The sequence below is a fragment of the Medicago sativa genome, chromosome 3 (assembly GCF_051527215.1).
Source record: "Medicago sativa cultivar Bolivia chromosome 3, Bolivia_mono, whole genome shotgun sequence".
Taxonomy (NCBI): domain Eukaryota; kingdom Viridiplantae; phylum Streptophyta; class Magnoliopsida; order Fabales; family Fabaceae; genus Medicago; species Medicago sativa.
The window spans coordinates 76,549,247-76,572,153 of NC_140751.1; the positions used below are offsets into that span (position 1 = coordinate 76,549,247).

At 32.3% G+C, this 22,907-nt stretch overlaps 3 protein-coding genes and 3 non-coding genes across 9 annotated transcripts; 2 read left to right on the forward strand and 4 right to left on the reverse strand.

Moving 5' to 3' along the window:
* Window positions 1-845: 845 nt before the first annotated feature.
* On the reverse strand, window positions 846-1,418 carry LOC146940337 (uncharacterized). The gene has a single exon (XM_085749868.1). It carries the CDS (start codon window positions 1,416-1,418, stop codon window positions 846-848), a length of 573 nt encoding a protein of 190 aa, XP_085605994.1.
* A 1,731-nt stretch (window positions 1,419-3,149) lies between these two features.
* Window positions 3,150-3,240, reverse strand: LOC146940338 (small nucleolar RNA snoR77Y). Its single transcript, XR_015033648.1, has one exon. It is a non-coding gene; the product is annotated as a small nucleolar RNA snoR77Y (small nucleolar RNA).
* A 38-nt stretch (window positions 3,241-3,278) lies between these two features.
* Window positions 3,279-3,434, reverse strand: LOC146940339 (small nucleolar RNA snoR2/U65). The gene has a single exon (XR_015033882.1). It is a non-coding gene; the product is annotated as a small nucleolar RNA snoR2/U65 (small nucleolar RNA).
* Window positions 3,435-3,463: 29 nt separating this feature from the next.
* Window positions 3,464-3,633, reverse strand: LOC146940340 (small nucleolar RNA Z112). Its single transcript, XR_015033853.1, has one exon. It is a non-coding gene; the product is annotated as a small nucleolar RNA Z112 (small nucleolar RNA).
* An 8,077-nt stretch (window positions 3,634-11,710) lies between these two features.
* LOC146940341 (short-chain dehydrogenase TIC 32 B, chloroplastic-like) lies at window positions 11,711-14,980 on the forward strand. 3 transcript variants are annotated; one of them, XM_085754024.1, is made up of 9 exons: window positions 11,711-11,981; window positions 12,157-12,295; window positions 13,042-13,273; window positions 13,399-13,478; window positions 13,575-13,728; window positions 13,808-13,886; window positions 14,031-14,118; window positions 14,216-14,262; window positions 14,498-14,980. In XM_085754024.1, the coding sequence occupies exons 1-9, from the start codon at window positions 11,934-11,936 to the stop codon at window positions 14,678-14,680; spliced, it is 1,050 nt and encodes a 349-aa protein (XP_085610150.1). In that variant the 5' UTR covers window positions 11,711-11,933; the 3' UTR covers window positions 14,681-14,980. The 3 variants fall into 3 exon arrangements, with proteins under 3 accessions (XP_085610150.1, XP_085610149.1, XP_085610151.1); XM_085754023.1 differs by having other exon boundaries at window positions 11,731-11,981; window positions 13,575-13,734; XM_085754025.1 differs by having other exon boundaries at window positions 11,785-11,889; window positions 13,575-13,734.
* A 2,536-nt stretch (window positions 14,981-17,516) lies between these two features.
* Window positions 17,517-21,363, forward strand: LOC146940342 (2-oxoglutarate (2OG) and Fe(II)-dependent oxygenase superfamily protein). Of its 2 annotated transcripts, none has more exons than XM_085754026.1 (9): window positions 17,517-17,824; window positions 18,109-18,288; window positions 18,867-19,029; window positions 19,155-19,272; window positions 19,607-19,676; window positions 19,766-19,846; window positions 20,021-20,077; window positions 20,181-20,292; window positions 20,630-21,363. In XM_085754026.1, exons 1-9 carry the CDS (start codon window positions 17,597-17,599, stop codon window positions 21,103-21,105), a joined length of 1,485 nt encoding a protein of 494 aa, XP_085610152.1. In that variant the 5' UTR covers window positions 17,517-17,596; the 3' UTR covers window positions 21,106-21,363. The 2 variants fall into 2 exon arrangements, with proteins under 2 accessions (XP_085610152.1, XP_085610153.1); XM_085754027.1 differs by having other exon boundaries at window positions 18,116-18,288.
* The last annotated feature ends 1,544 nt before the right edge of the window (window positions 21,364-22,907 follow it).

Genomic DNA, 22,907 nt, shown 5'->3' on the forward strand with positions numbered 1-22,907 from the left:
TCACGCATAGTCATGTATGTATTAAAGCACTACGTGAGTTAACTCACGCAATGTATTACACTTGCGCGAGTTAACTCACGCACTACTGATATATCAGAACAGCATTAAATGCTGTACTGATGTGCATTGAATGCAGTTTGGGTCCAAACCCTAATATGCTCGTAATTGAACCTAATTACGCCAGTTTAACAATATTATTGGATAATACGACACAATCGATCAAAATTACACCAAAACATCGTTTTTTTCACAATCACATAATCACACATAACGATCCAAACGGTCCAAATTACACAAATTCGCCGGTAATGACCCGTAATCATTTAAACACACTTAATGACACGTAAACGATCCAAATTACACAAATTTGTCCATAAATTTATAAAATTACATAGTCTCACATAAACAGTCAAACATTACACTATTACACTTAAAGAAGTCGTCAAGCTTTGCCTTCAACTCGTCCAACTTGTCGGTGAGGTTTACAGTGAACCAAACCCTCTTTTTCACATCTACATAACGGACTTCAAGTTTAACCGGATCTTGTACATCTTCAGACATGTTTCACCTCACAAACTTCACAAAAATATAATGAAAAACAAATATGAGATAAATGAGATAAAATAAATAGTTGAATAATTAGAGACAAAGTAAGTAATGCAAGCAATAATTGGTGTGACATAACCGGCCACCAAAAAAATAATTCATTTCATTTAATATATATAATATTAGTTACATATTGGCCACAAATATACAAATTACATAACCGGCCACCAAAAAATATGTCGGGGTGTAATACCACCAAAAAACAGGACGAACACCGACCGACCTATAACTTTCCTAACCTATAATAACCTATCTAAGAGGTCTAGTGACATTCCTAAATTGCCGTCCTCTTCCATGTCCTCCGTCCATTCAAATTCTTGTTCCTTTTTTTGCGGGGTGGGGGTATCAGCACAAACAATTGGATTGTGCTCATTTGTTGGTTTCTTTGGCGGCTTAGGCTCCTTAGACATGAGTTCATTGAAAGCGTTTTGTCTATCCAAAAACGCAAAATGCCAATTCTCCACCTCACCAATCTTGTTGTTCATCCACTCCTTACAACTCGGTGGTAACGGACAACCTTCCTTCAAAATCACATGAAGATAGTGATCGGGAATAAAGCAAAGACACATGATGTTGGAATGTGGATTAAGTGGAGGAGCACTTCGGATTGGGAAATATGTCTCACATACACCACCCGTCGTTTCGGACAAAGTCAATAGAACAACGGGTCTTTTGTAGCAAGAAGCAATAATGTGACCCATATCCGGAGTGGTCATCCACTTATCTGGAGGCGCAACACCAATTGTACGTTTAGGAGGGTATAAACCATTCAAGATTATGTTATAACGCTCCTCCGTGTCATATATCGGCATGTAGTCACACTTTTTGGGTTTTTGAAGGTGGAGGGAAAGAAAATGGTGGTTGGAGTTCGGACTGATGGGTTTTGTTCAAAAACAGGAACATTACGTGAGTTAACTTGCGCAGCGGGAGTTAACTTGCGTAGCGTGAGTTAACTTGCGCAGCGTGAGTTAACTTGCGCAAGGGCATAATTGGCATGGCTGCAGGGTGCGAGCAAAATGTGCTGGGTGGAGAGCAAAATTCCTACGAAAATCAGCCTTCCTCCCACCAGTGGAGAGCATGGCGCTGCATAATAGGATTGATTCCTCTATTTTGCGGATCCACACGTGCTTTGCTTTCTTAGAACATAGCTCTTTTTTTTTTTTTTTAAGGTTAGAACATAGCTCCTTGTTCTTAGTTTTATTCAGTTAGCGACGCTATAAACATTAAACATGGATTTTACTAGACATGAGATTGTTGACATTTTAGCTGCTTAACCAATACCCCGGGGCACTGGTTAACATTCTCCTTCATATTTTATTAGACATGAGAAAGATTTTACTCTCCTGCGTTCATGTTTTTTTCTCTCGCCTACTTGTAATCAGCCAAAGGAAATTTTCCTAAACCTAAATTGTTTGTCTGCCGATCTCTACTAACAAGTAATTTATTTATGTGTAAACAAATACATTGTAGGTTATCTATAAGATTGTTGATGTGACGTAAACAACAATTACCAAGCACGAATAATGTCATCATTTGCACCGTAGAACAAAAAGCCGAATGGGCAAAACTTGTTAACTTGTGCCTATTGGATTAGGCCAACAATAACCTTCTCCTCAGCTGATTGAGGGATATCTCCAAATCATTAGATAGATTAATTCTATAAACTACATTAGTTAAGTAATTGGTTAAATTACACTAAGGGTTCTTGGTCACAAAGTCCTTTAAGTTTGTAAACATTTTTAATATAGTCCTTTTTTTTTGAAGGAATTTTTAATTTAGTCCTTGTAATTTGTTGCCATTCTCCTCTTGCTGTTTTCTTTCCGACAAGCAGTTTCTTGACTACCTCTTCATTGTCATTTTTCTTTGTTCTTTAAAGAATAACTATTGAAAACAAATGGCCTCTATTTCCCGAAACCAAAGCCCGTATGAAGAAATTTATTCTAAGCTATCTACCCTCGTGCAAGATGATGTTAATCTTTGTCCATGTAAGTAAAGTGACTACTGAGGCGTTTTTAGTCGATAATTTATTCAATAGTTTATATATATATATGGTAAAAAAAGAGGTCAGAGCCCATTTTTATTGTTTATATTTAAAATTGAACAATTTTGATCCACAACTTAATCTTAAAAGTTTAATTGTATCTCAACGTATTAAAAAGTTCAATTTGGGGTTTGGTATCATCCACGCAACTTGTAGCAGTATGATCAAACTTGTAGCAACTTGTAGTGCATATTTTCATACAATATCTGATTTTATTTTTAAAAAAGGAAATTGTTACGGATATCACTGAATTGTTTATCGCATTGATGCAACAATTTTAAGAACCACAAATTTGAGTTGGATCTAACATTATTATCGGTTGTAAATGATGACCACACAAAAAGCAACGTTTATAATCTTCGACATCATCATCAAAGAAATACGGAAACGAAATTACTAAAGATAAGATAAGAAATTCATAAAGACATCTCAAATTAATCTACAGAATTGTAATTGAGACATTACTTTCAAGATTAACTGAATTGAAAACGGATTAAATTTTTAGAAGCCTCAGTACCACAGCCAAGATATTTACATCAAAGAATAAACTATTCAGACGGTAATTCCAGTTCAAGTTTCATCATCATCGGCTTCATAGAAAAATTATAAAAATTCATAGAAAAATTTATAGAAATGTAATCGCACAAATCGGCTCTGCAAAATCATAGAATATAAGATAAGCAGATTCCTATCAAAAATGCGAAACAAATGAAAACACTCTTGATTTTGGTCTAATCATAGCATTTCTGGTCAGAGCATATAGCTACCAGAAACGTGGCATCAGACCCAACTACAAACAATTTAAAACAAAATAAAAACCCTCAGGAGACCCGTTTCAAATCTCACACACAGCTCCGCAGAGAATGATCTCGACCGATACCAACAAATGACATCGGCGGATGAGATCATTCTCTGAAACGGAGCTGCTGTTTAGAGTGTCATACGGCACTTCCTATCAATTATTGGGAGATCCTCCTCACTGGGTAACATAAAATATAAAAAATAAATTCTAAATCATAACACTGAACTAAATCAAACAAGAAAGATTAAAGCACCATATAAGAGAAATCAACAACATAAAAACGAGACAGAAATGAAGAGCTGCGGCTAATAGTAATGGTGAGTGAATGAGATTGTTGTTTCGTGGGATGAGATTTTTATAGGCTTATTTAGGGTTAGGTTGTTACATTTGTTTTTGGGCTTTCTGCGACAGGCTATTAACTGAATGAAAACCATGCGGAGTACATAATTCCTTGATAGTTGCTCTTTATACCTCAATTTAAATCTTTTTTCTAAATGCACCCATTCACTTTTCCCCAAAAGGTCGATTTTAAAATTTGTTTTTAGAGGGCTGTTTTTTTCTGTGGTATGAAAGTGTACTATAAATTCATTTATGAAAGTAATTGTAAAAACTTTAACGTTTTTGAAATTAAGTTTTCTCTTTAGAAGCGATACTAGACAAAAGAAAACTTGGTTGATGCACTATGTGTGACTTGTAAACTTTGAACTAACATATTTGATTCATATTCATGTTTCATAAAAAAAAAAAAAAAATTTATTCATATTCATATAAAAGACAAAAGACGTGGAGTATCTAAACTAGTTAACAAAAGGTTAAAAGAGTTATAGGTTTTGAGTTCAAACTCAAGGAAATGAGAGAAAGATGATTGTTCAAAAGAGTCATTGGATTGTTCAAAAACCTCTCAATCGATCGGCTTTTTTGTGTGTAAACTCTTATTATCTTTTTTTTTTTTTTTTATAAAATGTGAGCAATTTGAGTGGCCTACCGAACCTAACAAGTAATTATTAATATTTTTCCTTTCTATCGTCAAAAAAATAAAATAATTTTCTTTTTCTATAAAAAAAGATATATCATGCATTGCAATATGTAGAGTTGGAGTCCGAACCTCAAAATCCCACTTAAAATCTCAAAACTATAGAAAATAGATTTTATAATTATTTTCTTTGTGTCAACGCTAACATGCCATCGCCATTGACCTCCAACATCTCTCCAACCACTACCAATCACCCCCCTAATCACCTCTCGGACAGGTGATTAGTGCCGCCTCTGACAACCATATTATTAAAATTACCATTAAACAAATAATCGTATAATTTTAATAATTTTATTTTTTAAATGATAGAAAAAAGTTATTGTGGGTTTCAACGATGGTAGAGTTATTCATTAATAAGAGTGAAAATAAGTCGAGTTGAATCAAACTTGGACTCAACTTGATTCAATAAAAATTAATTTAGCTCGAAAGTCAATTTTATTAAATTTTGGGTGTTATTAACTAGTATCCCTGAGGCACTAGTTAAAGAAAAAAATAATAATTGAATTGAAAATATCATTTTATACATTTTTAAAACTTTAACTACATAAATTTCAATATATTTATACTATATTTGGTTTCCTTAATTAATGCCCCATCTGTAAGCATTTTCCATAAATTTATATAGATCTTTGACCTTTTAAACTAATAATTTAACAATCAACACACAAAAATGGTCTTAAACTTTGCATAATCCTCAAGAAAATATAATTAACATACAAAATTCTATGTTGTTGTTCCAACACTTGGGAAAAAAAGAAGAGCAAAGGTTAAAGACAAAGAGTTTTGATTATCTAAAGTGAATAAGGTGTAAAGTGAGAAAACAAAAAAAATTATTCTTTTTAAAAAAAACTCAAGATTTATTGTGATGTATCTACGATATCTATAATAGTTGATATTCCTTACACTCTAAAGAGTGGGTTACTTGCTATAGAGAAGCCGAATCCAAAAGCAAGTGATATAATGTTAAATTAGATAAAAACCCAGGTTTAAATAGTTGAGGCTTGTAGTCGTAGTATCCAAGACTGTTAATAAAAAAATTCATTATCATAAGTTTTGGGCAAGTTTTATAAATTTAAATTTTTTGGGCCAAATTTGGAAATGGAAATTATGGTTCAATTTGTAAATATCGAAAATTTTGAGGGGACAAATTTTATTTTTTTTTAAATAGGTGGTCAATTTACGATTTTTTGGAAATTTATTTGGGCAAATTTTAAAATTTTGAAAAATGCGAGGACCAAAATACAAGATTTGACAAATTATAAGAAAGAAGAAATTTGAAATTATTAACTTTTATGTTTCATTTGAAATTCTCAAAATTTTAAAAATTCTACATATTATTATCTAAATAATAGAATTCACCTAAAAATATGTGAATTCAGACATTTCCCATCCAAACGTTTATTATTTACAGGAAGATTCACCCTAAGTCAGTCTGGGTTGGCAGCCCTCCCTGCTATATCATGCATATAACTCTTCTCCCTAATAGAGTTTGTAACCAAATTAAAAAGGAATGAGCTATGTGCAGTGAACTAGGCTCGAATGATCTCAGCCCATTGTGCTCAAACCAAACCAAATCTCCCCTTTATATTCTTCACGATTATGAGAAGACTAAATCAGTCTAGACAAACATATGAAGTTTGATTTTTCTTAGGTAAGGGATCATGATTTGAGTATTTGAATGAACTAGTTTTCTCAAGCCTTCGTAGGGGCAAAATCTGTGACAATTATATTTTACTCCCTCCGTCCCTATATGTAAACACCCTTTTATTAGAGGGAAATGGTGGTTACATATAGGGACAGAGGGAGTATTTGGCATAGTTTGCCTTGACTATATGGCTTCACAGGAATGACATGTTTTTGCTAGTAGTAAGTTTTTGAAGCTAGATGTGTTAATGGCCAAATTTAGTCAATCGTGGCAGGCAGACATTAACTGCACATGTATGCATGAGAATTCTCTTCGATTGTGATTATCTAGCAGAAACTATAAAAGGATTAGGTTAAATGCAATACCGATGGATCCATTACTATGAGTAGGAAAATGCAAATTTATGTCCTAAAAACTCAAAATTACTCTGTAATTTTGTCTTAAAAGATAGAGAAATGTTAACGAGTGCCTCTGTGACACTCTTCAAGAACCATAAGTGGTAAATATTTATATTCTGGAATGTTTAACGAGTGTCTCGGGGGCACTCGTTAACAAGACCCTAAAATACATGCATTCAGTTTTTTAAAAATTTAAAACTGTTTTTTTAAGAGTAGTGATATATGTACAACCATTTTGGACAACTTTAATGACAACTTTCATTTTCTTTCTTTTCATTGGTCCAAAACAATGGAGAGAGAAAAAGGAAGAGAGAGAATAAGAATATAATGTGAGTATAAGAGAGAAAGTTGTCAAAAAATTGTCAAAAAGGGGATGTACAAATATCATTTCTCTTTTTTTAAGTGTGGTGATACATGAACATCCTTAAGGGACATACCTTTCATATACACCCTTCAACATGTCAAAAATAATAACTCACTTCTCTATTTCTGCCGTCGCAGGTTAGGTAAAGAGAGCGGTGGAGGTTGGAGAGTAGTTAATGACAAAAGAAAGTGGTAGAGGGAGTGTGTGTGGTGGCTCGTGGTGCGAGATGAAGAGAGGGTGGGGCCGAGCGCAAGGATGAGGCGGGGATGGTGGTGGTGAGGGAGGGTGGAGGTTGCGGTTGATGGGGGAGGGAGATGAGAGAGAGAGAGAGATGTGTACGGTCAAGAGAAAGAATAGGGAATACGAAAAAGAGATTGGTAAGTGAAATTATTTAAATGCCCCTAATGCCACATGGGAATGTATATTGGTGGTATGGAGAAATGGCGTCTATGAAACATTATTCTTTTTGTTTTAATACTATTATACAAATTTAAAAGGTGTTTTTTCAATACTATATTTCTACTTTTGAATTCTTAACATGTGCCATTACATCACAAGATAGCAAGACCCCTTATAAGTAATCATAAATCAGTCTTTGGAGGGGTTATTAATGAGAATATCTCTTGGATTTGAGTCCAACTTACCTCCATTTACTCCTTTCCAATACATAGATAAAGATTTGTGGATTGGTTCACAACATGGGGTCTTGTTCGTTATTAATGGTTGGATTTTTTTGCCATTTCTTCTACTCTTCAAGTTGCGTGGGATCAAGGGTATCATTTGGTTTCCCTTAAGTCGGATTCAACGTGGCAGTTTCTCTTGTCAACAAAGGGTGCCTTCCCCCATCCCTTGCGTCCATGGTCACCCTCATCAATTACCTTATGAATTTTAAAACAATTTTTTAAGTATCTCACACACACACATAATTGAGTTATCTAATAAAACAAACCAGACAAATTGTATATAGTTTAAGTTTAGTTCATTTAGTCAACAAACTTAATTTTAAACTCAAGTTTGATTTATGAATGAAGTTCAACAAATTAATTATCAACTTACATTTGAAATGATGTTCAAGTTGGTTCTCAGTTTATTGCTAACCATATTTATTGGTATGGGATGAAGATTGTTATGTCTTCACTGATACCTCATGCCACATTTGCAAATATGTGGTGTCAAATCGATGCAGTACCTTTTACTATTTTTTTCAAATCTATTTTTTTTTATATGTTTAATTATTTTAATGGTTTTTTTATCTAATATTTGGTAAATTCACGAAGTAAGAAGAGTGGTTTAACTAAAAAAAAAACATAACTTTGACAAAAATATAGACCAAAAAAAAAAAACTTTGACAAAAATAAAACTGAAACTCAACGTTCTATTTTTTTAGTTATTATAGTGCATATGTTTTATATGGAGGTGCTATTTTTTAGTAAGATGCACAGAAATTATAAAGTTCTTCCAAAGAGAATAATAATCTTGCTCAGATGCTCTTCATAAGAAGCAAGAAGTGTTTTACATTTTTAAAAATAAATAAACAAATAAATAAATAAAGAAGCAAGAAAGTGTCCTATGCAAACAAACATTTAAATAAACCCAAAATCCCTCCAAATAGTTTATACTCCTAGTTGCTTTTTTTGATAGAAATATATACTCCTAATTGCTTGTACACTTATATACTTATATTTTTTTTTCGAAAGAAACTTTATATACTTATATTTATACACACTCCCTCTAAAAAAAATGTTTATACATACACATTCTTGACCACTCCCTCCACAGTGCAGTCCACCTCCCAAGAAGGGCAAAATAATACTCTTGAATAATTTTGTTCTGAATTCTCCCGTTTCCTTTTGCCCACCATTAATCGGTGTTTTCAAGGTACAAAACACGTAATCAACAGTTTAAAAAACACATTGTTGTTCTTTAATTAGTAGTATTTTATTGTTGTGTTTCTCAGAAGGAGGTATATCTATGGTCCCCAATCAAATCCTCCTGTTTCATTACTTAATATTTTTCTGTCTTAACCTTTCATTTTAGGAGAACTGGTCTTATAGCATAGGCTTAATAGGACAAAGATACCACACATAATGGAACCAGCCATGTTGATACATGTACTCCTTTTTTAGCATAGGCTTAATGGGAGGAGTATTTACATATTTAACTCAAAACTTTAGTGGTCAAAGGCAAAGCATATGCATAAGGAACAAACTAATTAGACTACACTTCATCTAGATTGTATACACTTAATTTGTGTTTATATTGTTTGATACTTCTGACTTTAAAGATGCTACACATGCATGAAACAACAAAAGTAGTGCTTGAAAGGGTTGGTCGATGGGAGAGACAAATGATGTTTGCATGTTGGGAAACATAATTGGACCCTACACAACCCATAGTTTGTATTTCACCACTCCCTTGTTGAAGGGTCAACCTCAATGCCTATCTTGTAGCCCATAATTCTCCAACACATCTCATCATTTCTCATATGGATGTACTAACGAAAAATCGAACCTCTCTCATATGTTTGTCTGTAACACACTAACACATAATGTGCATCTTTCTTTGTTTTGATTTCCTTTGTGAAAATTTGAATTATCAAAACTTACATTGCATGCTAGATTCTATTTTTTTTTATTCTTTCTAGATGCACACGTGTTAGGGTACATTCATGCTTATACCCTTTTTCCCTATTCACCAGGAGATCATCAAGGGGTCAAAAACAAAAACTTACTACCATTTGAGTTTTATGCCATTGTAGCAACTGAGCTGGTAAAAATACGTTTTCTTTATGTGAAAAGCAGTCTTTTGAAATCTTATTTTACATTTTATTTAGGTTTGGTAAATTGTTTGCTATTTTAAGTTCATGTGTAGCACATAATGTTGAATATTTTGGATTTACTTTAATAAATTATGAAAATATAAATGAAAAATATAGTATTAAATATTTAATGTTATTGTACTTGGTATTTATATTGGGTTTATTGTGAACGGACTGTGATGGGTTGAACCGTTCTTATTAGTCAGCCCATTTGAGAGATCCCTGCCTCCACTGATGAGTATATAATCTAACTATCTCATGAGGTTAGGCACACTAAAAAACACGAAAGAACACTCATCAGTAAAGCGGCAGAAGCATGTCTCAACCCTAACCTCCTCTAATGGCATCTCTAACAGGATTTTAATAGTCAATCACCAACCAATTAAATCAGATACACATCTATTCTATTTCTTCAATATGCCAGAATTTGTATCTATGATTTTGGGTCTTTGTTAAAATATCTTTCACATAATACATAGATCAGCTAAAATCATTATTTGCATGTTGGGAAAGCAACCGACAAAAATCTCCACACAAAAAACAATAATAAACAAAAATTACTCACAATAAAAAGGATAAAATTGCAAATCATCTCATACTCTCACACAATTGCAAATTTTACAAGGATAAAAGCGCAAATCCACATAAATATTACAAAGCCTCTCAAGTCCAATTTTTGCACGGATTGCGAACTCTCTCAGGACACACAACTAACCAAGGTCCAATACTCCAAAAAGATATGGTAAAGAAAATTCAATATATACCTCTTCATATTTATAATAACTCTCTACCTCTTTTTTTCTTTTAAGTACTCGACAAGAAACTATAATGAGTATCCACTTTGGCACAATATTATTTCGAGTGTGGCTATAAAGTTACGCTACTTTCATCATGTAAGATTAAGTCTACCTTTTATTCTTACATTTTTTAAACCCGTTAGCATTTTCCTAACTATATACACACATTAGATGGGATTCTATAATATAGTTTGTGCTTATAAACAATACAATAATGCTATGTATAGCGACAATTATTTTACGAATGGATCACGATGAGTGTATTTTAGTTTACTTAGGATATTGGCCACATGATTTCCACTAATTAAGGAGTTATGTCATCGATCCATTTTCACTATAACAAATCCATCGTGATTGTTTCGCTATGTTTTCCGTCGGGAGGAAATTGCAATTCACTGTAGAAAACAAAAGTGAGTTGGAGTAAAGTATTTGAATGGAAAATTTCATTTATACTCCGCTGAATCCAAAAATACTTTTGTTGAAAATCTAAACCTCAAATGGCCTTGAAAGTTTTAACGCGAGCGAGTCAATGCTTTAAAATTATAAGAGAGAAAGACATCATACCTCCACTTTAAAACTTACTTATTATGTATACTATAATGCTAGATAGAGCGAAATCAACAAATTGGATAAAGACCCAATTTTCCGGTCAGGCGTGATTTTAATTGGCCATACTGTAGTTTGCGAGCCCTTCACTACAAAATCTCTCGGGATATAGCACCACTCTTACGTATATGGATCACTTATATTGTACATTCACCATTTTATTCATTTATAATCAACACAAATAAACAAACAATTAGCTAGGCAAAAATACAGGTGATAAAGACAAAAGGGATAAGATGATAGACTTTTCTTCAATTCTGTGAAAAGATGAGAAATGGGATAAGATGATGATGTTTTTATATTGAAGTTAGAAAGTGCAACAAATTGGATCCACACAAATTGATTACAACCAAAAAAGTGAAATTAAAAAGATAAAATGAAAAGGAGGGCATTGCATTTAGTTTTAACTTCAGTTGTAATCTTCATATAATCATTTGTGGATACTTAATTAAGCATTATTAATCACTTTTTTATCAGTACATAATCATAATTATGCCACTGAAATTTTATAGCCAGAGTATCAAATCAATGTCCACATAAAGACAACTGAAAAATGCAAGCCACATAGGTTAAATATGAGAAATAATTAAATACTGAAAAATCATTAAATTACAAGACAAGAATTTTACAAAGATTTTTGCCAAACCGTTTTAGTTGGTTATAGTAGATTGTGGACCATTCGTCATAGGTCTCTCTACCAATGATGTTGGTAAAACATTTTCATTAGTTCTAAGCTTCTGAGTGAAACAAGTTTCACTTGTTAGGCACACATTAGCTAGGTAGGTTGGTACAAAGGATTAAACAATAATTTTACACAGTAAATATGTATAGCTATATGTGCACTACTTGGTGTACAACATTAAACTCTAGGGTAACGAATTTGATTTGATCATGATAAAAAATATGTACATGTGTGAACCAAAAAAAAAAAAAAATATGTACATGTGTATATAAGTATATGGTTTGGTTTGAGTCCCACCCACCCTCAATATATTCTCAAATGCTATTTTTGTCCTTGCAATAATAATAATAATATTGTAAAACAGGTAAAGCCCATGAAGGCAACACTGAGATACTTAGCAGGAATTGCAGGGCCTAGTGGTTTTGGCTCAAATTCAACAGCAGAGCAAGTTACTCAAAATTGTTCTTCTTTCCTTCCTTCCGGTCTAACCGCTCTAATCACCGGTAAGTCTCATACCAGTCCTCTTGACCTTGAGAATTCAGTCTTCGCAGTTGTGCACGGATATACATCTGTTCACCAAAAAAAATCTCATACACACACGCGCGCATGCACACACACGCTTTCTTGACCAAGTTGGTTATGTATGGTTTATCCTATAATCTACTGATCTTTCAAATTACTTTGTTTTGTGAGTCATTCTTTCTCATAAAGGACGTGAGAGTGAGCAAGCATGGCTGTGCTAAATTGTAGTACTTGGTTAATTTGAAGATTCTTGTATTCATATTTTTTTCTGTAGTACTTGTATGAATATTTCTATTTTTTTTTTTTTTTTGGAAATGAGCATATTGATATTTCTACTTGTAAAGTCTCCATGTTCTTTTGTTTGTTTAGTTTAATCTTCATCCTATCTCTGCTAATTAAATTTTATACAATAATTAATTTACTTGTTAAGCTTTCACTTGGCAAAAATTGCATGGTTGTTTCTTACTTATCGAATTGCAGTGTTTTGTGTCTTCTATACACATGCCTTTTTGTTGGATTTTGGTCTCATTAATTATTCCCATTTACACTCATAATCTCATTTTCTACCCCAAAAATACACCTTGCTCATTTTATTGATCATCATAATTTAACAATGAAAAATAAATCCCAAAAAACTTGAGTATTGTATATATTTTTAAGTATTTTTTTCATCATTCATGGACCAACTATTAATTAATGAAGTTGTTATCGTTGTTTTACTTGGAAGGTGGGACTTCTGGTATTGGAGCTGAAACAGCTAGAGTGTTAGCAAAGAGAGGAGTGAGAATTGTGATTGGTGCAAGGGACTTGAAGAAGGCAATGAAAGTGAGAGACAATATACAAAAAGAGAGTCCAAATGCTGAGGTTATTCTGTTGGAGATTGATCTTAGCTCTTTTTCTTCTGTACAAAGATTTTGTTATGATTTTTTAGCTTTAGATCTTCCACTTAATATTCTAATGTAAGTTCTCTCATCATATTGTTCCACTTTTTCATTTTATAATAATTAGCATAGTGAAATAAAATGGAAAAAAGTAATGATTTTATGATATGTACACTAATGGTTAGAATAAATAAATTTTACAGAAACAATGCTGGTATATTCTCTCAAGATTTGGAGTTCTCAGCAGAGAAAATTGAGATGACATTTGCCACAAATTACTTAGGTACATTTCTAATTCTTAATGCATATTTGGTATCATAGTGAGTTCATTTAGTGGGACAAAATGAAAGTGTTGATATTTTATTGAATTGAATTGCAGGACATTTTTTGCTAACAGAAATGTTATTGGACAAAATGATAGAAACGTCCAAGAAGACAGATATTCAAGGAAGAATAATAAACGTTTCTTCTGTCATACATAGCTGGGTGAAGAGACATGGTTTTTGTTTCAAAGACATACTCAATGGAAAAAAGTACAAGTACTTTCTTCTGTGTAAAAGCATGAACAATTTCAATTACATTAAATTTAAATACTCATAATGGTTTTTGCAGCTACAATGGAACACGTGCTTATGCTAAATCAAAATTGGCCAATATTTTGCATGCCAAAGAAATAGCTAGACAACTCAAGGTTAGATTAATTAAAAAAAAAAACTAAAATCTTTATTGTCTCATATGTGAATATATAATCATCACATTGCTACAAGAAAGTGGAAACAAAACTTTCTATGCATGTTGGTCCCACTAAAGTATTCATATTCATATATAATTATAGGCAAGGAAAGCAAGAGTAACTATCAATGCAGTTCATCCAGGTATTGTAAAGACAGGAATTATTAAATCTCACAAGGGGTTAATAACAGGTAATTAAGCATATAAAAAAGTTACATTAGTTTGATAATTTGAATCTAAATTTCATTTCATCAAAAGTTGAATATGACATTTGAAAATTCCATGCAGATTCCTTATTTTTCATAGCATCAAAGTTACTGAAATCGACATCACAGGTTGGTAAACATCATTCTGTTAAATTTTGTTAAGCATAGGGTACCAAACCCTGCAAAGTTGCAATGACTTTGATTGATGGATTGATGTAAACATAAATATGGGGAACAACCTCAAGCAACTATATACGCATAGTACAATTACATTGTTGTGGACTTAAAATAATAATGTCCCTCCTATAGTAAATTACTATGTAATTGTAATATATATCTCACAATTATATGTGGTGGTCCTCAGGGTGCATCAACTGCATGTTATGTGGCTTTGAGTCCAAAAACAGAAGGGGTGAGTGGGAAATACTTTACAGATTGTAATGAGAGTAAGTGTTCTCGCTTAGCAAATGATGAATCAGAAGCTCAAAAGTTATGGAACAATACTCATGCCTTGATTCACAAACGACTCCACCAAGCAACAATATGAAGTTTTTCTTCCCCTTAATTTTCTAGACTTAATAGTCTATAAGATAAGATAATGTATATTGGATTAAATATTCATTTTGAGCTGTAAAAAAAAGGCAGAGTCTTAAAAGGCAGCTTAAAATGACATTCAAGGGACTTTACTGTTTTAGTAACCCCCTCCCTATGTGTAGTTGGCCAATTTGATTTGTTGTACAAATAAGAGATCACCGTATAAAAATTAAAGCATATATGTACATTGTAATCAATTACTATTACCATTACTAGTAGTATCCAAGTCTCAACAGCAGACATGTTACATGTACATATGCTAGCATGTACTAAACGACAATGGCATATTGGAAAAAGCCATTGCACGGGTACACATATCATCAAATTCTTTTTTATTGGTATTTTCAAACTCATGCACATTAATAAAAGTCACCGGTAAGAAGTTTATCGAAATTTGCTTGTATTGATACAAGTGATTGAAAAAGAAAAAAAAAACAATAGATTAAAAATACGAAGAAAAAGGTCTTATTTCTTTTTTAAATGCTAAATAGTGCCTTAAAGACATTGGTTAAGAGAATTAAAATAGAAATATTGTATTGAAAATTGGTGAAAAGTGATGAATTTAAATTTTTATAAGTTAAAATATTGTTAAATCCAATACTCCCTCCGTTCCAAAATACATGTCGCAGTCAACCATTGCACACATGCCAATACATAGTTTTGACCATTAATATCTTTAATTATATATAATAAAAAATTATAAAAATTTGATATTTTGAAAATATTCATCAAGACAAATCAAACAACATCTTACATGCTAAAATAAAAATTCAGAAATCAGTCCCTGCAAAATTTTCTGTCTTTTAAAAAAGTCCCTGGGCCCACTGAAGCTGCATGGTGGCACTCTGATGCTGACGTGGCACATGCTGACTGTGCATAATTGCCACGTGGCATCTGACGTGGCATATAAATTAATTAAAAAATGTAAAAAATCTGAAAAATTAATTTAAAATCCGAAAAAAATCTGAAAATTATAAAAAATCTGAAAAAAACCGAAAATTATAAAAAAAAATTTGAAAAATCTAAAAAAAATAAATCTGAAAATAAATTTAAAAATCATATAAAAATTACGTAAAAAATCTGAAAATTATAAAAAAATTCGAAAAATCTAAAAATAAATTTAAAAATCATAAAAAATTTCTGAAAATTATAAAAAATTTCCGAAAAATCTGAAAATAAATTTAAAAATCATAAAAAATATATTGCAAAACGAAAAATATTTTTAATTTAAAAAAACAAATGAAAAATTATTTTTTTCTAATATTTGGAAAATATATTTTATTTTTCGATTTTTGTAATCCTGAATTTTTTTCCAGATTTTGGAAAATGTATTTTAAATTTTTTTAAAAAATAAATTAATAGTTTTAAATTTTGAAAGAAAAATCTGAAGATAAATTTCCTATTTTTTAAATTTTTAAAAAAAATCTAATTTCTTGTTCTTTTATGAAAATTCTAATTTTTTTTTTGATAAGCCAAGAGTCCAACGACATAAAAAAGGAATAGAAGACAGTCCAATAGAGTTGTAGTGTCTTGCAGATTCCAGTCTATGTCAGGTGCTCACATATATATATATATATATATATATATATATATATATATTAAAAAAAAGGAAAAAATAAATACAAAAAAAAAACTGGGGGGACATAAACCTAACCCAGTTAATCTACACAAAGTGTATGCCAACCCAATCGGGTGATACAAAAAAATCAAAACAACACTGGTGGATTCTAATTTTAAAAAAAAAATATTTTTTTCAAAAATTTCAGAATATATAATATTCAAAAAAATATATTTATTTTAAAAACAATTTTCAGAATTTTTAAAATATTTTTTTTAAAATTTAATATTCGAAAATTTTTATTTTCAGAAATTTTTTATGATTTTTAAATTTATTTTCAGATTTTTCGGAAATTTTTTATAATTTTCAAATTTTTTCAGAAATTTTTTATGATTTTTAAATTTATTTTCAGATTTTTTCCGGAAATTTTTTATCATTTTTTAATTTATTTTTAGTTTTTTCGAATTTTTTTTATAATTTTCAAATTTAAATTAATTTTTCAGATTTTTTATAATTTTCAGATTTTTTCGGATTTTAAATTAATTTATATGCCACGTCAGATGCCACGTGGCCAATTATGCACAGTCAGCATGTGCCACGTCAGCATCGGAGTGCCACCATGCAGCTTCAGTGGGCCCAGGGGTATTTTTAAAAGACAGAAAATTTTGCAGGGACTGATTTTTGAATTTTTATTTTACAAGGACCAAAACTCGACCGGGCCATATTTACAGGGACCAATGCAATATTTAAGCCTAAGTTAAAATATTGTCAAATCCAATACTCCCTCCGTTCCAAAATACATGTCGCAGTCAACCATTGCACACATGCCAATACATAGTTTTGACCATTAATATCTTTAATTATATATAATAAAAAATTATAAAAATTTGATATTTTGAAAATATTCATCAAGACAAATCAAACAACATCTTACATGCTAACATTTGTATTTATAAATTACTCCCTCCAGTCCTATTTACGAAAGTAAGTTACGTGAATAGTGCACATCGTAAAATTGCGACATGGTATTTGTTAGCCTAACCCCTTTTTTCAACAAAACTTTCTTCAATACACCAAGTGCATGACTTAAGAAGTTTATGAACGGTAAAAAAGGGGGTGCAAATAGTAGTAACATTTAGTGAACTCAATGGTGATTTAAGCCCAGTGACAAATGAGGCCCAATACCTCCTGAACATTCTGAAATCTCTCGCTCTTTCTTTCTCTCTTTTTCGTAGCAGAGAAACTTGAGAGAAAGCAAGGTTTATGAATGGTGAATTTTTGTGAAAGGGAATAATACCAAAACTAATACTAATGGGTATCATCATCAACAACATCAAAATAAAGGGAGAAATTGAGAAGGTGAACGGGAAGGAATTGAGTTACAGTGAATTTGTTGATAGATATATGGACAAGAACAAACCAGTGGTGTTAACTGGATTAATGGATCATCATTGGAGAGCTTCCACTGATTGGGTTACACCTAATGGAAAACCTAATCTTCAATTTTTCTTCAATCATTTTGGTGCTTCCAAAGTTCAGGTATCAAAATTTCTACTTCTAAACATATTATAATTAGAGCTATAGAATGATGCAAGTTGGAATCTTTTGAATGATTATAATTGATTAGGAAAAAGGGGTGGTAATAATGACATGATTCTATTGTGGGCTTTTGAAAATTTGGTTGTTTTGGGTAGAAATTTTTTGTGGTTCTTTATGGGTGATTGTACTTATACTATGTAAGATTGAGATTCCTTTAAGCTGATTGAAAATGGAAAATATGGGTGTCTATATATATGGTGATTGAAATTTTTTGTAATGGAAAGGTTGCAGATTGTGATACTAGAGATTTCACTGATCAAAAAAGAGAGGAGATGTTGGTCTCTGATTTCGTTGAACGTTGCCTTGAAGTTGAGGGTTCTGCAGTTCAGTGCAGTAATGAAAATGGTTCAAGTAATGGTGACTCTGTGTCTGTACCGTATTTGAAGGATTGGCATTTTGTCAAGGTATGGTGTTTACCTTTTCATAGTTGATTGTTGTAGATTTGTAGTGTCTGTTCTATGTTTATGAAGTATAGTTGTAAAAATTTCAATTTAAGGGGGTGCCAAACTTACTATCAAAGTTGAGGTTTTATGTTGTCTACTTTTTATTGATGTCATTGTTCATATCATCAAGCTTGATGATGCATGAACTTAAAACGCAGGGGTGACACGCGTCATGCATTTTGGATTACAAAATTCATTTATTTTTCCCAATTCCCATTCACTTTTGGTTCTTGGTCAAAGCTATTGTGCAAATGAATTTGCATTGATACTATTGATTTGCTTGAGTTTCCATTCTGTATTTTCAGACGTTTGTTTTTCTATTTGTTAGTAAGCAAGCTCCCTGTGTTATCAATCATTGAACAAAGAGAATCTTTAGTTAATCACACACCGTTACCCTGTTCAAATGGAATTTAATAATTTACCACAAAGTTTGTCCTTTTCAACATAGAGAATCATTTTGTTTCATCAGAGCCATGGTATGTTATATTATTGTCTGTACAAATGATGATTTGCCAATATATTTTTTCTAACTATTGCAGGAGTATCCAGAATATGTAGCATACATAACTCCAACGTACTTTTGTGATGATTGGCTTAACTTGTATCTTGACAACTTCAGAATGAATACTAGTTCTGACAGTGACCAGCAAAATAAGGAAATCTGCTGCTCTGACTATCGTTTTGTTTATATGGGAGTTAAAGGTGTAATTTTAGTTGTAATGAAATCTTCAAGTTGCAATGAATTTCAATTTCAAATGATTCTGCACTTTATATACAAAGACATGAACAACGCAACGGTAATTTTTTACTTTCACTTGTTCTGGCAGGATCTTGGACTCCTCTACATGCTGATGTTTTCAGGTCGTACAGCTGGTCAGCAAATGTCTGTGGAAAGAAGAGATGGTTTTTTCTAGATCCTTCCCAGTGCCATTTCGTGTTTGACAGGCATGAATGCATTTTCCTAATTGAAATTAATGACTTTTTTAAAAATAAAAAATAGATGTTGGGCATTGTGGTACAAAAAGATAGATTGGATTATCAATACATATTTGTTATTCAAATTACTTATGTACTCTGCATTTCTATGGTATTGACGTCCACCTTGACCAAAATTTCTATAGATGATATTCCCTCATACCTCCCATTTTATTTCTTTGTTTTGGGCTTATCTCTCCAAATTTTTGTGTGTTTTTCAGAGGTAAAGGGTGAGGATGGAAGTGCTTTGATGTATTGTCTTTTTGCTTTCTGCAGAGCTAATTTTCTATAATCGTTGATTCAGGAATGCGAAAAGCTCTGTATATAATATCTTTGATGAAGTATCTGACTCAAAATACCCTGGTTTTGAAAAGGTAAAATTATAGCTTCCATCTTCTGATAATTCTAATGGTTCCAATAACATTTCCTGCTTCAGCCTTCAGTGAATTTGTAACTTATGCAGACTATTTGGTTAGAATGCACACAAGAAGCAGGGGAAATCATATTTGTTCCCAGTGGATGGTATCATCAAGTTCATAATTTGGTAAGTTCTGGTTCCGATATTGATTGCCGTTATATTTATGCTTTATTTTCAAAGGCTTTCCTACAGGCTACGCCCCTTTATAGAAGAAAATATTTTGATGTTCCAAATATAATATTGATTGTACCAAGGAATTTGATATGATTTGATTTGATCGTATCTCTTTTGTTCTTTCAGGAGGATACAATATCTATAAACCACAATTGGTTCAATGCCTATAACCTTTCTTGGGTGGTAAATTGAGCAATGCAATCAAGTAAATATTTGCGATTCAGTTAGACTCGAGGACTAACATAACTGTACTAAGTGTATCACATAACTTTTCATGCTATGACAGTGGAATTTACTTTTGAGCGACTACAATGAGGCCAAGGAATACATTGAAGACATCAAGGATATATGTGATGATTTTGAAGGCCTCTGCCAGCGCAACCTTGCTGCCAACACAGGTGCAGTACTGTGTATTATGAAATTTTCATATGCTGTTGCGGCAAACTAATTGGCAATAACATAATCACTGGTCATCTTATATTCATTATTTAAGGATTTTGAGATGATCAACTATGTATAGGGGTCACAGTATTTTTTTTTAATACTGATGTCACTAGTTTATATCATCTCAGTTACATTTTTTAGGTATGCATGCCTACTAGAGCAATTGACCTAACCACATAAAACAACTTTTGTAGCAAGTTTAATAGAAACTACATTTTCTTGACATACTTTATTAGATTGAAGATGCTTTGACTGATTGCATAAGGTGAACTAACTTTAGTCTTGAAACAGGGATGAATTTTTTTGACTTCTTTACTTTCATTTCATACTTTGCCTTGGCCAACTTGGTGCTGCTTTGCTATATATATGGAAGAGATAGAAGCACCACTGAAAGTTTGTCAAGAGTAGCTCAGCATTTATCTTTAAATATTGCGTCTATTAGGAAGGTTGCATCAGATATGAAACACGTGCATGCTCTAGAAGGGACTCATGATTGCATCGTGGATATGAGAAAAACATTTGAAGATCCTAGGTTTTCTAAATTCTGCATGCAGGTGGGAAAAGCATATTTAATGATACATGAGCAATCCAATTTGTCCTCTGATTTTGAGAGTGCTTCATTGGTTGATTTGGTGGGACTCGGTGTTTTGAAAGCGTGCACTTCTTCTCAGATTTACACACCTGAAGACCTCATCAAATTTATAGACAATACCGTCGCAGAGCTGGGCGACCTTAACATGGAGTCATCTGTATTGCACGTTGCTTGAATGTTCTATTGAAATTCATATTTGACAACTGATTCTGACTGCACTTGAAGTTGGGACCAGCTACCGCAGTTCACAAATTTTAACTCTTGCCACCTGATCTTATGAGACAAGAATGTTACCTTACTAGTTACCACCCATTTCGTGCATGTCATCGTCTAAGTAAACTTTCCTCATCACCCCATCTTTAATTGACCTCTCCTACTTATCTTTAACAACATATCTCTATGCTACAAATTCCACATTTATACTTCTCTTTAATGAGTTCCTTGCTTTCCTCTGGTACATCTGGCTGTTCAGAAACCTCTTTGATTTCAACTTTTCAATTTTGTGTATGTTCCAGTTGTTGGGCCTTCATTTTCTTTGTGCCCACAAAAGAATGACTTTTGTCTGACCATATTTTTTCAACAGCATATAACAACTTCAAGTGCATTAGTGAGAGGAGTTTGGTTGGCGTATAAAGGATTGGTGACAGTCACGGTCAATTCTTCTTTTGCAACAAATGAGTATGAATGGTAGTTTTGTGAAAGGCTGAATGTGGTCCGCTGAGTTTCTCATTCCAAGACTCTTCATTGAAGCCTTTTTTATGCTACTGTGCACTTGATAGTTGAGTGGTTGGATGCCTTGTATGTTGTTATGTAATTTACCAACATAATGTTGTATTGTTTACCAATTATTGGTCAAAGCTCATTAAATTATTGTTTTAGATAAGGAGGGACACATATTGCTTCAAGATCATACCCTCTGATTATCTTATCAACCATCTGGTCTGTATAAAAGGGAAACAAAGAATGAAAATGATCTGTTATTCATGTTTGATTTAAAAAAATAATAATTCTTTTAATTATTGTTAATAATAACAAAACGTGATATGCACAATTGAAGACCTACAAAGTAAAAATTGTGTCCAAGACTACACTTGCAGTGTTTTTCTTTGGAACTGCACTGTTTTTCTTGTAGAAAAGTAAGAAAGCACTCAAAATAGCTTTTGCTTGCTATTGCTGCAACTGTTTACATCTCAGAAGAAAGTGTTCTAGTGTTCCCCTCTCACTTCATAAGCTCAATCATATGATCAACCTTTTCATTTTCACCTTAATTTAGACCTCATCTTTGGGATTACTGTCTGATCCTTTGTGCTGCACATGGCAGGCACATACCAAGTCCAAGTGTCCATTCTAGATTAATGAATGAGGAAAAACACGAGTCTGTTTCCCTTTTTTGTCTAGTTTGGGAATTCGGGATGTCCTCCTAGTAGAGTAAATGGTGCAGTCAAGTCAATGATTCTTCGACTTTCTAAAATATTTTCATCTTGAGAAGAGAACGATACTCTACTCTTTTTGTTGTGTCTTTGAGGAACAGTACGTATATTGTTACATTATCATATAGCATATTCAAAATAAGTATTGCTGTATAAATTTATTTTCACCATTAGATCAATATGCATAAACTTATTTTCACGATTGGATCAATAAATTTCACAATTAGATCAAGTGAAATATGATGAAACTTATCGATGTAATGCTAAAAAACAAACTTGTGCTTGTTGCAACATTATTTTACTAGTGAACCATAGACCGCTATTCTCTTTTTCATATATCATTTTGTTGAATGAATTTTTCACTTTCTTCTTATTCATCTGGCAGTTCAGAAACCAATACGTCTTTTGATTTCAACCTTTCAATTTTGTGTATGCTCTGGTTGTTAGTCCTTCATTTTCTTTGTGCCCACAAAATGAATTGCTTTTGTCTGAGTAATTTTTTTTAGAAGCAATATCATATATCAACTTCAAGTGCATGGTCAATTCT

Coding starts and splice junctions, on each gene's coding strand:
- LOC146940337 (XM_085749868.1), bottom strand. CDS start 1,418: ATGCCGATATATGACACGGAGGAGCGTTATAACATAATCTTGAATGGT.
- LOC146940341 (XM_085754023.1), top strand. CDS start 11,934: ATGTATAGCTATATGTGCACTACTTGGTGTACAACATTAAACTCTAGG. Junction 13,274..13,398: donor CTTCCACTTAATATTCTAAT/GTAAGTTCTCTC, acceptor TAAATTTTACAG/AAACAATGCTGGTATATTCT. Junction 13,735..13,807: donor CTCAATGGAAAAAAGTACAA/GTACTTTCTTCT, acceptor TGGTTTTTGCAG/CTACAATGGAACACGTGCTT.
- LOC146940342 (XM_085754026.1), top strand. CDS start 17,597: ATGGGTATCATCATCAACAACATCAAAATAAAGGGAGAAATTGAGAAG. Junction 17,825..18,108: donor TTGGTGCTTCCAAAGTTCAG/GTATCAAAATTT, acceptor TGTAATGGAAAG/GTTGCAGATTGTGATACTAG. Junction 19,030..19,154: donor TGTTTATATGGGAGTTAAAG/GTGTAATTTTAG, acceptor TTGTTCTGGCAG/GATCTTGGACTCCTCTACAT.